Source organism: Platalea leucorodia (genome assembly GCF_965183815.1).
Source record: "Platalea leucorodia genome assembly, chromosome: 11".
NCBI classification, from domain to species: domain Eukaryota; kingdom Metazoa; phylum Chordata; class Aves; order Pelecaniformes; family Threskiornithidae; genus Platalea; species Platalea leucorodia.
Window position 1 is genome coordinate 8,400,964 of NC_138833.1, and position 14,868 is coordinate 8,415,831.

Here is a 14,868-nt window from a genome sequence, read left to right on the forward strand (position 1 = left end):
CCGCTGCCCGGCTCGTCTGGGCCGGGCTGCGCTCGGCCGGGCTGGGCTCGGCCGCCTCCCCGCCCGCAGCCGCTCGGCGCCGCCTTGGCCGGGAGCACCACCCTGCGGCCCGCGGCGGCACTGCGCCCGCCGCCGCCCGCTGCCCGCGCTGCCGGCTCGCCCCGGCGCACGGACCCGCGCGCACACCGCGCCGGGGCGGGAAGCGCCGGGAAGGAGCGCCGAGAGCCCTGCGGGGCCGCCGCTCGAGTCCGAGCGCACGGGCGGCGCCGGCAGCTGCCCCGCGTCCTGCCCCGCTCCCCGCTGCCCGGAGCCCGCGGGCAGGCGGGCGCGCTTGGCTGCCGGGACGCCAGTCCGCGCCCTTGGAGAAACACGGCGGCGAGACGAGCACAACCCGTTTCCCACGGCGCCGTGGGGCGGAGGCTCAGCCCGGCGGCACCGAGCCGCGCTCCCCGGTCGAGCAGCCGGGCGAGAGCCTCCGCAGGTAGCAGCCCAGCACGGCACTACGGCTCCTCGGGAATCTCAGGCTGACGACGGGGAACGCAGGCGGCTCCCGGCGAGGCTCAGGCGTGGACGCGCCTGCCGGCCGGCCACTCCGCCGGCTCAACGGCGGGAGGGGCCGTGCGGCCCGCGTTGCCTTCCCTCTCGCCAGCGGGCTGCCAGCTGCACAGCGCTTCTTCGTCCTCGCCCGCCTCAGCGCAGCTGGAGCTCTTGGGTCAGTTGCAAAGGTCACTGCCCCCACCTCACGCCTTTGCAGAGGCCAACAGCGATACTCGCAGCCGCACACAGCACCTGCAGCGCTCCGGCGCCGGGAAGCGGCCCTCCGCCTTGCCGGCTTCCCACTCCTGCTCAGCCAACAGCGCCTGCTGCAGCCCCGCGCTTGCCAGCATCCCTCAGAACGGTGCTGACGGATTCGCGGGACATGCATGCGTTCAGGAGAGGCTCTCTGACAAGTCCTGCCCACCGCATTGCTTCCTAAACGGCACCTCCGACGAGCCCCTCGGGAAAGCTCCGCAGCGTGTTCCGGCCCTCTGATACGGGAAACAGCCTCCCCCTCTCACAGGGGAAAAACCACAATAAACCATCTAGTTATCACCCGCATCAGACACCCAGACCCTCGACTTGCAGCAACCTGAGAAGCAGCAGCTTTACACCCGGAGATGCTGGCTCCTTGAGATCTCAGTAAGAGAGACACGCCGACTCTCTAAGATGTCCTTCACAACTCCCTCTGTTACAGCTCACACTACAGGAAGAGGCTGGCATAGAGAATCCTTCGTCCCTTTAGATGCGGAGAACCCTGAGCAGAGTAGCTTCACACAGAACTCCAGCCACACACAGCGTGCCACGCAGACCCCCATCATAGAATTGAAAGAGTGTCCTCACTGTTTTAGGACTTCCCTGCAAGACAGCAATTCTATTCATCATTTCTACTGTCACAGTAAAAGACGTTCGCATGCGGACTTCTTGCTTGCAGGCAGCTGTCTCATCACCCCTGAGTGAGAGCTGAGTTTGTCCTGCTGACCAGGGATTTATGCAGCACAGCACAGCAGAGCACGGCACAGGCGCGTGCCTTCCCAGATTAACGGGACTGTGGATCACTCAGTCCTCGAGCTACAGCGGTCTTCCAGTCAGCATCACTATACCAGCTTGTCCTCTGGACTTACCTTTTTATCGGGGCCTTTGCGGAAGGGACAACTGTAGTCCTCTGCATTTCCCAAGAGCGAATCCTCTCCCTGGTAGTGGTTTTCACCCACCAATTGCCCACCTCCTGGGGCTCCCCCAAATACTTCCCCAAAGGAACGTGTATCCTGTCTTTGTGCCGTCCATCCCCCAAAGCCTTTAGAATCAAAACACTTTGTGCTTGAACGCCTTACAGTTGCCATCTGCAGCTGGAGCTCTTGGGAGAGTTGGACAGGTCACTGCCCCCACCTCACGCCTTTGCAGAGGCCTTTGCACACCCAGGGCCCCTGCTAGGGTAGCCGCCAGTTTCCCCTGACCTCGATCGAACCGGGCCCTGCTGCAGCCAGAAGATCAGGGCTCACAAGACCCATACAGGCCTGCCAGCAAATCCGTGATCCCCACAGTTTTACTGAATGCTCTGTCGGCTGCGTCTCCAAAGCGAGGAAATGGACCCCTTCAACTTCACCTCAGCCAAGGGACAAAATGAGAAAAAAAAGCCTCCCGGCCTTTTGAAAACTTGGACAGAGCTTCCCCAGAAAGAACATCTCCACAAAGACTCTCTCCACACAAGGCATTCAGCTGCTCTCTTTATTTCACTTTTACACACAAGGGTATCCCGGTTTACAACGGTACAGTTTCTAACTGCAGCACAACACAGCGTGAAGCTTTCCAGCTATTCCCTGCCACACTGCCTGCAGTCAAGCAATCCGTTATTACACATGGGGTGACAGTCCTTCTCAAGAGGAATAGGTAAGACAATGCTCAAAGGCAGTCTGCAGGGTAGAAGGAGAAAGGGCAAAAAGGAGGATGCAAATGCTCTAACACAAACCCAGAAAATCATATCGGGACACCTTTCCACTCCCATCAAGAAGCCTCTGAATTCCGGAACAACAAGCATGAGACCAAAGTCAAGGGCCCTTTTCCAAGTTCATCTCGATTCGACCTTCAGACACAGTCCTTTGAAGCACCTCGTGGCGTTTTCATACAGTGCACCCAACGACAATGAACATGTTCTCACAGCTCTGCACGGTTACAGCCTATCCCAACACCGTTAGTGCTGCCATATTTCCAAGGCAATCCCAAGGAGACAGCCCACGCAACCCTCCCCTTATGGGCCAAAGGAAGATCTTGTTGTGCGTTTTGCTGCTCTCCCTCAGAGAACATGAGACTTCTGTATTCAAAGGGTCAACACAGCCTTCTTGCCTGCTGAGCTGCAATTGCGTGCATCGCAACGGCTGGATGTGAGCTACTCCCTGCTTCAGCGGGCAGCCTTTGTGCAGCATAGGCAGACACACAACGGCTGTCCGGACAGACATAATGACCAGGGGGCAAAACACACAGAGCCCACACAGCTCAGACAGACGCATCCCAAACCCACAGAAGAAAGAGCCCCACGCTTGCAACACATTGTAACACGGTACTCACAACTTCCTTGCTTTTCTGACAAGGAACAAGAGCTACGTGCATTTCACTGAGCATGTGATTTGTCTGCCTGACCTTGCCATCGCAACACAGCACAGAATAAAAAAAAAAAAAAAGTGAGGCAAGAACTTAGCCGGGGGCTCCTGGGACTAACCCCACTCTCAAAGCATTTCAGAAATGGCTGCAGCAGAGCTGAAAGATATTATTGCCTGAGAGAGGGAGCCTTTAGGTTTTTTCTTTGTTTGTTTGTTTGGTTGGTTGTTTGTTTGTTTGTTTGGAGGGGGAGACAACCTTTCTTCTGACTTAGAATTGGAGGGAAATCAGTGACACCAATTGCAAATGCAGATTTAGTCTGGAGGAACCATTGCCCCGTGTTGTAGCCCAGCTCCCTTCCGATCAGGAGGCATGAAGCCTCTGGCTGGGCTGACTCCATGCTAGTTAAAGGAAAGACTATTGAACTCTTCTGCAGAGAGCATGCCGGCGTTGTCTGGTGCCATGTCCTCCGTGGTGATAGGGCCACGGGGGAAATCTCGTTCGCCGTCAGTGCCCCCGCTCGTGCCACAGTGCTGTGGTGGCAGGCTGGGGAGGATGGGCTTCAGGAACTTGAACTCGCTGTTGCCCGAGCCTGTCGTGAGGTTGATCTCGTAGCAATAGGCGTGGGACAGGGTCCCCGCAGCAGCTGAATCAGCCAGGCCGCTCTGCAAGTTGCCAGCGCCGTAAACCACATGCCCACCCTTCAGCTCCTTTCTCTTGCACATCTTGCGAGCGACGAAGGCTGCCGTGGACGTGAGGAAGAGGAGCGAGACACAGACCAATGAAATGATTAAATAGGTTGTCAGGGAGCCGCTGTCATCCTCCGTGGCCAGGCTGCTGTGCGGTAGGCGCATGTCTGAGAAGTCACTGAGCAGCAGTGCGCTCAGCGCCACGGTGGCCGACAGCGGTGGCTGCCCGTTGTCTCGCACCAGGACAACGAGCTTCTGCTTCACGGTGTCTCTCTCTGTCACGGGCCTCCTCAGCCGCACCTCCCCACTCTGCGCACCCACCACAAACAGCCCGGGGTCGGTGGCCCTCAGCAGGTGGTACGAGAGCCACGAGTTCTGCCGCGAGTCGGCATCCACGGCCACCACTTTGGTGATGAGGTACCCTGCCTCAGCCGACATGGGCACCAGCTCGCTGGATGGTGGGCTGCTGTCGTGCGACGGGTACAGCACCAGCGGCGCATTGTCATTCTCATCCACCACGACAAGGCGGACGGTGACGTTGGCACTAAGGCGAGGAGAGCCCGCATCGGAGGCGCTCACCAAGACTTCCATCTGCCTCACCTGCTCATAGTCCAGAGGCCGCAGCACAAACACCTGCCCGTTCTCAGAGTTCACAGAGATGCAGGAGCAGGGAGGCTGCTCTGCGGGGTGGGCTGGTGCCAGGGAATAGGTCACCTTGGCATTGGGCCCCACGTCGGCATCCGCGGCACTGACGGCTCCGACGAGCACCGTGGGGGCATTGTTCTCACGCACATGCATGGTGTACGACGTCTGGTTGAAGACAGGTGCATTGTCGTTGACATCGGAGATGTCCACCGTGAAGGTCTGGGTGGTCGTGAGAGGAGGTGACCCCGCGTCTGCTGCTGTGACAGTGAGGATGTACCGTGCCGTCTCCTCCCTGTCCAGAGTGCTCACGGTCACCAGCTCGTAGTAATTCTTATAGGCCGGCCGCAGGGAGAACGACAGCTGGTCTTCAAGGGCACAGGTGATCTTCCCATTGGCACCGGCATCTCGGTCCCTGACAGTAAAGAGGGCGACCACCGTCCCGGGTAACGCGTTCTCGGGGAGGGGGCTGCTGAAGGAATTGACCACCAGCTCTGGTGCATTGTCATTCACATCCACCACCTCCACCAACACCTTGCAGATTGACGAGAGGCCCCCGCCATCTGTGGCCCGCACGCTGAGCTCGTGATTCTGTGCTGCCTCAAAGTCCAGAGGCTTTGTGACTTTAATTTCACCGCTGGTGGGGTCAAGTGCGAATGCCGAGTGGCTCTGGCCCACTGCTTGGCTGAACTGATAGGTGATGTCCCCGTTGATGCCCATGTCCCGATCGGTTGCCACCACGCTGAGGACCACAGAGCCCTCCGGTGCATTTTCCAAGACCTGACCAACGTAGACTTTCTGGCTGAAGACAGGAGTGTTGTCATTTACATCTAGAACGACAATGTGGATTTGGGTGGTCCCACTCCTCGGCGGAGAGCCTCCGTCCATGGCGATGAGGCTGAAACCCACCTCCGCCTGCTCCTCTCTGTCTAGAGGCTTTTCCAAGACCAGTTCCACATATTTGTCGTCCTCACTCTGACTGCCAAAGGAGACACTAAAGTACTCGTTGTCGGGAGAGATGCTGTAAGCCTGGATGCTGTTGCTGCCAACATCCAGGTCCCGAGCCCCCTCCAGCGGGAAACGCGAGCCCGGGTCGCTCCTTTCCGGGATCTTAAAAGTGACTCGTTCCTCCGGGAAAACGGGCGAATGGTCGTTGACGTCCTGCACCGCCACCTCGACCCGAAAGAACTGCAGGGGGTTCGCCAGCAGGAGCTCGAAGGGGAGCGTGCAGGTAGCGGACTGCCCGCACAGCTCCTCCCGGTCCAGCCTGTCCGCCACTACGAGGCGGCCGGTGCCGCGGTCTAAGCGAAAGTGCTGCCGGCCGTCGTCCGAGGCCAGGCGGGCGCGGCGAGCCGCGAGCTGCGCCGGGGCCAGCCCCGCGTCCTCCGCCACGTTGGCTACCACGGAGCCGCTCTCCGCCTCCTCGGCTACGGAGTAGCGGAGGGGCTCGGAGCGAGCGTGCGGCAGGGAGAGGAAAGCAGAGACACAGAGCACTTGCCTTGCGATCGCCATGTCGCGGCGGCGGACAGCCTCCGCCTCGCCGATCGCCCGCGCGGTCCTCCGCCGAAAGCGGCGCCCGGCGGCGGCGCGGCGGCGCGGCGGGGCGGCGGGCGGGCGCCCTCCCTCTCGCCGAGTGCGGCCGGCGGCCCGGAGCGCGGCCGCCGTGGCCCGGCAGCGGATTGCACGGAGCACCGCTCGCCGCCGCTCGCCGCCGCTCGCCGCCGCTGCCCGGCTCGTCTGGGCCGGGCTGCGCTCGGCCGGGCTGGGCTCGGCCGCCTCCCCGCCCGCAGCCGCTCGGCGCCGCCTTGGCCGGGAGCACCACCCTGCGGCCCGCGGCGGCACTGCGCCCGCCGCCGCCCGCTGCCCGCGCTGCCGGCTCGCCCCGGCGCACGGACCCGCGCGCACACCGCGCCGGGGCGGGAAGCGCCGGGAAGGAGCGCCGAGAGCCCTGCGGGGCCGCCGCTCGAGTCCGAGCGCACGGGCGGCGCCGGCAGCTGCCCCGCGTCCTGCCCCGCTCCCCGCTGCCCGGAGCCCGCGGGCAGGCGGGCGCGCTTGGCTGCCGGGACGCCAGTCCGCGCCCTTGGAGAAACACGGCGGCGAGACGAGCACAACCCGTTTCCCACGGCGCCGTGGGGCGGAGGCTCAGCCCGGCGGCACCGAGCCGCGCTCCCCGGTCGAGCAGCCGGGCGAGAGCCTCCGCAGGTAGCAGCCCAGCACGGCACTACGGCTCCTCGGGAATCTCAGGCTGACGACGGGGAACGCAGGCGGCTCCCGGCGAGGCTCAGGCGTGGACGCGCCTGCCGGCCGGCCACTCCGCCGGCTCAACGGCGGGAGGGGCCGTGCGGCCCGCGTTGCCTTCCCTCTCGCCAGCGGGCTGCCAGCTGCACAGCGCTTCTTCGTCCTCGCCCGCCTCAGCGCAGCTGGAGCTCTTGGGTCAGTTGCAAAGGTCACTGCCCCCACCTCACGCCTTTGCAGAGGCCAACAGCGATACTCGCAGCCGCACACAGCACCTGCAGCGCTCCGGCGCCGGGAAGCGGCCCTCCGCCTTGCCGGCTTCCCACTCCTGCTCAGCCAACAGCGCCTGCTGCAGCCCCGCGCTTGCCAGCATCCCTCAGAACGGTGCTGACGGATTCGCGGGACATGCATGCGTTCAGGAGAGGCTCTCTGACAAGTCCTGCCCACCGCATTGCTTCCTAAACGGCACCTCCGACGAGCCCCTCGGGAAAGCTCCGCAGCGTGTTCCGGCCCTCTGATACGGGAAACAGCCTCCCCCTCTCACAGGGGAAAAACCACAATAAACCATCTAGTTATCACCCGCATCAGACACCCAGACCCTCGACTTGCAGCAACCTGAGAAGCAGCAGCTTTACACCCGGAGATGCTGGCTCCTTGAGATCTCAGTAAGAGAGACACGCCGACTCTCTAAGATGTCCTTCACAACTCCCTCTGTTACAGCTCACACTACAGGAAGAGGCTGGCATAGAGAATCCTTCGTCCCTTTAGATGCGGAGAACCCTGAGCAGAGTAGCTTCACACAGAACTCCAGCCACACACAGCGTGCCACGCAGACCCCCATCATAGAATTGAAAGAGTGTCCTCACTGTTTTAGGACTTCCCTGCAAGACAGCAATTCTATTCATCATTTCTACTGTCACAGTAAAAGACGTTCGCATGCGGACTTCTTGCTTGCAGGCAGCTGTCTCATCACCCCTGAGTGAGAGCTGAGTTTGTCCTGCTGACCAGGGATTTATGCAGCACAGCACAGCAGAGCACGGCACAGGCGCGTGCCTTCCCAGATTAACGGGACTGTGGATCACTCAGTCCTCGAGCTACAGCGGTCTTCCAGTCAGCATTACTATACCAGCTTGTCCTCTGGACTTACCTTTTTATCGGGGCCTTTGCGGAAGGGACAACTGTAGTCCTCTGCATTTCCCAAGAGCGAATCCTCTCCCTGGTAGTGGTTTTCACCCACCAATTGCCCACCTCCTGGGGCTCCCCCAAATACTTCCCCAAAGGAACGTGTATCCTGTCTTTGTGCCGTCCATCCCCCAAAGCCTTTAGAATCAAAACACTTTGTGCTTGAACGCCTTACAGTTGCCATCTGCAGCTGGAGCTCTTGGGAGAGTTGGACAGGTCACTGCCCCCACCTCACGCCTTTGCAGAGGCCTTTGCACACCCAGGGCCCCTGCTAGGGTAGCCGCCAGTTTCCCCTGACCTCGATCGAACCGGGCCCTGCTGCAGCCAGAAGATCAGGGCTCACAAGACCCATACAGGCCTGCCAGCAAATCCGTGATCCCCACAGTTTTACTGAATGCTCTGTCGGCTGCGTCTCCAAAGCGAGGAAATGGACCCCTTCAACTTCACCTCAGCCAAGGGACAAAATGAGAAAAAAAAGCCTCCCGGCCTTTTGAAAACTTGGACAGAGCTTCCCCAGAAAGAACATCTCCACAAAGACTCTCTCCACACAAGGCATTCAGCTGCTCTCTTTATTTCACTTTTACACACAAGGGTATCCCGGTTTACAACGGTACAGTTTCTAACTGCAGCACAACACAGCGTGAAGCTTTCCAGCTATTCCCTGCCACACTGCCTGCAGTCAAGCAATCCGTTATTACACATGGGGTGACAGTCCTTCTCAAGAGGAATAGGTAAGACAATGCTCAAAGGCAGTCTGCAGGGTAGAAGGAGAAAGGGCAAAAAGGAGGATGCAAATGCTCTAACACAAACCCAGAAAATCATATCGGGACACCTTTCCACTCCCATCAAGAAGCCTCTGAATTCCGGAACAACAAGCATGAGACCAAAGTCAAGGGCCCTTTTCCAAGTTCATCTCGATTCGACCTTCAGACACAGTCCTTTGAAGCACCTCGTGGCGTTTTCATACAGTGCACCCAACGACAATGAACATGTTCTCACAGCTCTGCACGGTTACAGCCTATCCCAACACCGTTAGTGCTGCCATATTTCCAAGGCAATCCCAAGGAGACAGCCCACGCAACCCTCCCCTTATGGGCCAAAGGAAGATCTTGTTGTGCGTTTTGCTGCTCTCCCTCAGAGAACATGAGACTTCTGTATTCAAAGGGTCAACACAGCCTTCTTGCCTGCTGAGCTGCAATTGCGTGCATCGCAACGGCTGGATGTGAGCTACTCCCTGCTTCAGCGGGCAGCCTTTGTGCAGCATAGGCAGACACACAACGGCTGTCCGGACAGACATAATGACCAGGGGGCAAAACACACAGAGCCCACACAGCTCAGACAGACGCATCCCAAACCCACAGAAGAAAGAGCCCCACGCTTGCAACACATTGTAACACGGTACTCACAACTTCCTTGCTTTTCTGACAAGGAACAAGAGCTACGTGCATTTCACTGAGCATGTGATTTGTCTGCCTGACCTTGCCATCGCAACACAGCACAGAATAAAAAAAAAAAAAAAGTGAGGCAAGAACTTAGCCGGGGGCTCCTGGGACTAACCCCACTCTCAAAGCATTTCAGAAATGGCTGCAGCAGAGCTGAAAGATATTATTGCCTGAGAGAGGGAGCCTTTAGGTTTTTTCTTTCTTTCTTTCTTTCTTTCTTTCTTTCTTTGTTTGTTTGGAGGGGGAGACAACCTTTCTTCTGACTTAGAATTGGAGGGAAATCAGTGACACCAATTGCAAATGCAGATTTAGTCTGGAGGAACCATTGCCCCGTGTTGTAGCCCAGCTCCCTTCCGATCAGGAGGCATGAAGCCTCTGGCTGGGCTGACTCCATGCTAGTTAAAGGAAAGACTATTGAACTCTTCTGCAGAGAGCATGCCGGCGTTGTCTGGTGCCATGTCCTCCGTGGTGATAGGGCCACGGGGGAAATCTCGTTCGCCGTCAGTGCCCCCGCTCGTGCCACAGTGCTGTGGTGGCAGGCTGGGGAGGATGGGCTTCAGGAACTTGAACTCGCTGTTGCCCGAGCCTGTCGTGAGGTTGATCTCGTAGCAATAGGCGTGGGACAGGGTCCCCGCAGCAGCTGAATCAGCCAGGCCGCTCTGCAAGTTGCCAGCGCCGTAAACCACATGCCCACCCTTCAGCTCCTTTCTCTTGCACATCTTGCGAGCGACGAAGGCTGCCGTGGACGTGAGGAAGAGGAGCGAGACACAGACCAATGAAATGATTAAATAGGTTGTCAGGGAGCCGCTGTCATCCTCCGTGGCCAGGCTGCTGTGCGGTAGGCGCATGTCTGAGAAGTCACTGAGCAGCAGTGCGCTCAGCGCCACGGTGGCCGACAGCGGTGGCTGCCCGTTGTCTCGCACCAGGACAACGAGCTTCTGCTTCACGGTGTCTCTCTCTGTCACGGGCCTCCTCAGCCGCACCTCCCCACTCTGCGCACCCACCACAAACAGCCCGGGGTCGGTGGCCCTCAGCAGGTGGTACGAGAGCCACGAGTTCTGCCCCGAGTCGGCATCCACGGCCACCACTTTGGTGATGAGGTACCCTGCCTCAGCCGACATGGGCACCAGCTCGCTGGATGGTGGGCTGCTGTCGTGCGACGGGTACAGCACCAGCGGCGCATTGTCATTCTCATCCACCACGACAAGGCGGACGGTGACGTTGGCACTAAGGCGAGGAGAGCCCGCATCGGAGGCGCTCACCAAGACTTCCATCTGCCTCACCTGCTCATAGTCCAGAGGCCGCAGCACAAACACCTGCCCGTTCTCAGAGTTCACAGAGATGCAGGAGCAGGGAGGCTGCTCTGCGGGGTGGGCTGGTGCCAGGGAATAGGTCACCTTGGCATTGGGCCCCACGTCGGCATCCGCGGCACTGACGGCTCCGACGAGCACCGTGGGGGCATTGTTCTCACGCACATGCATGGTGTACGACGTCTGGTTGAAGACAGGTGCATTGTCGTTGACATCGGAGATGTCCACCGTGAAGGTCTGGGTGGTCGTGAGAGGAGGTGACCCCGCGTCTGCTGCTGTGACAGTGAGGATGTACCGTGCCGTCTCCTCCCTGTCCAGAGTGCTCACGGTCACCAGCTCGTAGTAATTCTTATAGGCCGGCCGCAGGGAGAACGACAGCTGGTCTTCAAGGGCACAGGTGATCTTCCCATTGGCACCGGCATCTCGGTCCCTGACAGTAAAGAGGGCGACCACCGTCCCGGGTAACGCGTTCTCGGGGAGGGGGCTGCTGAAGGAATTGACCACCAGCTCTGGTGCATTGTCATTCACATCCACCACCTCCACCAACACCTTGCAGATTGACGAGAGGCCCCCGCCATCTGTGGCCCGCACGCTGAGCTCGTGATTCTGTGCTGCCTCAAAGTCCAGAGGCTTTGTGACTTTAATTTCACCGCTGGTGGGGTCAAGTGCGAATGCCGAGTGGCTCTGGCCCACTGCTTGGCTGAACTGATAGGTGATGTCCCCGTTGATGCCCATGTCCCGATCGGTTGCCACCACGCTGAGGACCACAGAGCCCTCCGGTGCATTTTCCAAGACCTGACCAACGTAGACTTTCTGGCTGAAGACAGGAGTGTTGTCATTTACATCTAGAACGACAATGTGGATTTGGGTGGTCCCACTCCTCGGCGGAGAGCCTCCGTCCATGGCGATGAGGCTGAAACCCACCTCCGCCTGCTCCTCTCTGTCTAGAGGCTTTTCCAAGACCAGTTCCACATATTTGTCGTCCTCACTCTGACTGCCAAAGGAGACACTAAAGTACTCGTTGTCGGGAGAGATGCTGTAAGCCTGGATGCTGTTGCTGCCAACATCCAGGTCCCGAGCCCCCTCCAGCGGGAAACGCGAGCCCGGGTCGCTCCTTTCCGGGATCTTAAAAGTGACTCGTTCCTCCGGGAAAACGGGCGAATGGTCGTTGACGTCCTGCACCGCCACCTCGACCCGAAAGAACTGCAGGGGGTTCGCCAGCAGGAGCTCGAAGGGGAGCGTGCAGGTAGCGGACTGCCCGCACAGCTCCTCCCGGTCCAGCCTGTCCGCCACTACGAGGCGGCCGGTGCCGCGGTCTAAGCGAAAGTGCTGCCGGCCGTCGTCCGAGGCCAGGCGGGCGCGGCGAGCCGCGAGCTGCGCCGGGGCCAGCCCCGCGTCCTCCGCCACGTTGGCTACCACGGAGCCGCTCTCCGCCTCCTCGGCTACGGAGTAGCGGAGGGGCTCGGAGCGAGCGTGCGGCAGGGAGAGGAAAGCAGAGACACAGAGCACTTGCCTTGCGATCGCCATGTCGCGGCGGCGGACAGCCTCCGCCTCGCCGATCGCCCGCGCGGTCCTCCGCCGAAAGCGGCGCCCGGCGGCGGCGCGGCGGCGCGGCGGGGCGGCGGGCGGGCGCCCTCCCTCTCGCCGAGTGCGGCCGGCGGCCCGGAGCGCGGCCGCCGTGGCCCGGCAGCGGATTGCACGGAGCACCGCTCGCCGCCGCTCGCCGCCGCTCGCCGCCGCTGCCCGGCTCGTCTGGGCCGGGCTGCGCTCGGCCGGGCTGGGCTCGGCCGCCTCCCCGCCCGCAGCCGCTCGGCGCCGCCTTGGCCGGGAGCACCACCCTGCGGCCCGCGGCGGCACTGCGCCCGCCGCCGCCCGCTGCCCGCGCTGCCGGCTCGCCCCGGCGCACGGACCCGCGCGCACACCGCGCCGGGGCGGGAAGCGCCGGGAAGGAGCGCCGAGAGCCCTGCGGGGCCGCCGCTCGAGTCCGAGCGCACGGGCGGCGCCGGCAGCTGCCCCGCGTCCTGCCCCGCTCCCCGCTGCCCGGAGCCCGCGGGCAGGCGGGCGCGCTTGGCTGCCGGGACGCCAGTCCGCGCCCTTGGAGAAACACGGCGGCGAGACGAGCACAACCCGTTTCCCACGGCGCCGTGGGGCGGAGGCTCAGCCCGGCGGCACCGAGCCGCGCTCCCCGGTCGAGCAGCCGGGCGAGAGCCTCCGCAGGTAGCAGCCCAGCACGGCACTACGGCTCCTCGGGAATCTCAGGCTGACGACGGGGAACGCAGGCGGCTCCCGGCGAGGCTCAGGCGTGGACGCGCCTGCCGGCCGGCCACTCCGCCGGCTCAACGGCGGGAGGGGCCGTGCGGCCCGCGTTGCCTTCCCTCTCGCCAGCGGGCTGCCAGCTGCACAGCGCTTCTTCGTCCTCGCCCGCCTCAGCGCAGCTGGAGCTCTTGGGTCAGTTGCAAAGGTCACTGCCCCCACCTCACGCCTTTGCAGAGGCCAACAGCGATACTCGCAGCCGCACACAGCACCTGCAGCGCTCCGGCGCCGGGAAGCGGCCCTCCGCCTTGCCGGCTTCCCACTCCTGCTCAGCCAACAGCGCCTGCTGCAGCCCCGCGCTTGCCAGCATCCCTCAGAACGGTGCTGACGGATTCGCGGGACATGCATGCGTTCAGGAGAGGCTCTCTGACAAGTCCTGCCCACCGCATTGCTTCCTAAACGGCACCTCCGACGAGCCCCTCGGGAAAGCTCCGCAGCGTGTTCCGGCCCTCTGATACGGGAAACAGCCTCCCCCTCTCACAGGGGAAAAACCACAATAAACCATCTAGTTATCACCCGCATCAGACACCCAGACCCTCGACTTGCAGCAACCTGAGAAGCAGCAGCTTTACACCCGGAGATGCTGGCTCCTTGAGATCTCAGTAAGAGAGACACGCCGACTCTCTAAGATGTCCTTCACAACTCCCTCTGTTACAGCTCACACTACAGGAAGAGGCTGGCATAGAGAATCCTTCGTCCCTTTAGATGCGGAGAACCCTGAGCAGAGTAGCTTCACACAGAACTCCAGCCACACACAGCGTGCCACGCAGACCCCCATCATAGAATTGAAAGAGTGTCCTCACTGTTTTAGGACTTCCCTGCAAGACAGCAATTCTATTCATCATTTCTACTGTCACAGTAAAAGACGTTCGCATGCGGACTTCTTGCTTGCAGGCAGCTGTCTCATCACCCCTGAGTGAGAGCTGAGTTTGTCCTGCTGACCAGGGATTTATGCAGCACAGCACAGCAGAGCACGGCACAGGCGCGTGCCTTCCCAGATTAACGGGACTGTGGATCACTCAGTCCTTGAGCTACAGCGGTCTTCCAGTCAGCATCACTATACCAGCTTGTCCTCTGGACTTACCTTTTTATCGGGGCCTTTGCGGAAGGGACAACTGTAGTCCTCTGCATTTCCCAAGAGCGAATCCTCTCCCTGGTAGTGGTTTTCACCCACCAATTGCCCACCTCCTGGGGCTCCCCCAAATACTTCCCCAAAGGAACGTGTATCCTGTCTTTGTGCCGTCCATCCCCCAAAGCCTTTAGAATCAAAACACTTTGTGCTTGAACGCCTTACAGTTGCCATCTGCAGCTGGAGCTCTTGGGAGAGTTGGACAGGTCACTGCCCCCACCTCACGCCTTTGCAGAGGCCTTTGCACACCCAGGGCCCCTGCTAGGGTAGCCGCCAGTTTCCCCTGACCTCGATCGAACCGGGCCCTGCTGCAGCCAGAAGATCAGGGCTCACAAGACCCATACAGGCCTGCCAGCAAATCCGTGATCCCCACAGTTTTACTGAATGCTCTGTCGGCTGCGTCTCCAAAGCGAGGAAATGGACCCCTTCAACTTCACCTCAGCCAAGGGACAAAATGAGAAAAAAAAGCCTCCCGGCCTTTTGAAAACTTGGACAGAGCTTCCCCAGAAAGAACATCTCCACAAAGACTCTCTCCACACAAGGCATTCAGCTGCTCTCTTTATTTCACTTTTACACACAAGGGTATCCCGGTTTACAACGGTACAGTTTCTAACTGCAGCACAACACAGCGTGAAGCTTTCCAGCTATTCCCTGCCACACTGCCTGCAGTCAAGCAATCCGTTATTACACATGGGGTGACAGTCCTTCTCAAGAGGAATAGGTAAGACAATGCTCAAAGGCAGTCTGCAGGGTAGAAGGAGAAAGGGCAAAAAGGAGGATGCAAATGCTCTAAC

At 60.5% G+C, this 14,868-nt stretch overlaps 2 protein-coding genes across 2 annotated transcripts; both read right to left on the reverse strand.

The window, feature by feature from the left end:
• Positions 1-3,485: 3,485 nt before the first annotated feature.
• On the reverse strand, positions 3,486-5,990 carry LOC309596066 (protocadherin beta-15-like). The gene has a single exon (XM_082323812.1). The coding sequence runs from the start codon at positions 5,973-5,975 to the stop codon at positions 3,534-3,536; it is 2,442 nt and encodes an 813-aa protein (XP_082179938.1). The 5' UTR covers positions 5,976-5,990; the 3' UTR covers positions 3,486-3,533.
• A 3,721-nt stretch (positions 5,991-9,711) lies between these two features.
• Positions 9,712-12,174, reverse strand: LOC309596059 (protocadherin beta-15-like). Its single transcript, XM_082323805.1, has one exon. It carries the CDS (start codon positions 12,157-12,159, stop codon positions 9,718-9,720), a length of 2,442 nt encoding a protein of 813 aa, XP_082179931.1. The 5' UTR covers positions 12,160-12,174; the 3' UTR covers positions 9,712-9,717.
• Between the last annotated feature and the right edge of the window lie 2,694 nt (positions 12,175-14,868).

What these genes read in the sequence shown, in the direction of transcription:
- LOC309596066 (XM_082323812.1), bottom strand. Translation starts at nt 5,975, where the DNA reads ATGGCGATCGCAAGGCAAGTGCTCTGTGTCTCTGCTTTCCTCTCCCTG.
- LOC309596059 (XM_082323805.1), bottom strand. Translation starts at nt 12,159, where the DNA reads ATGGCGATCGCAAGGCAAGTGCTCTGTGTCTCTGCTTTCCTCTCCCTG.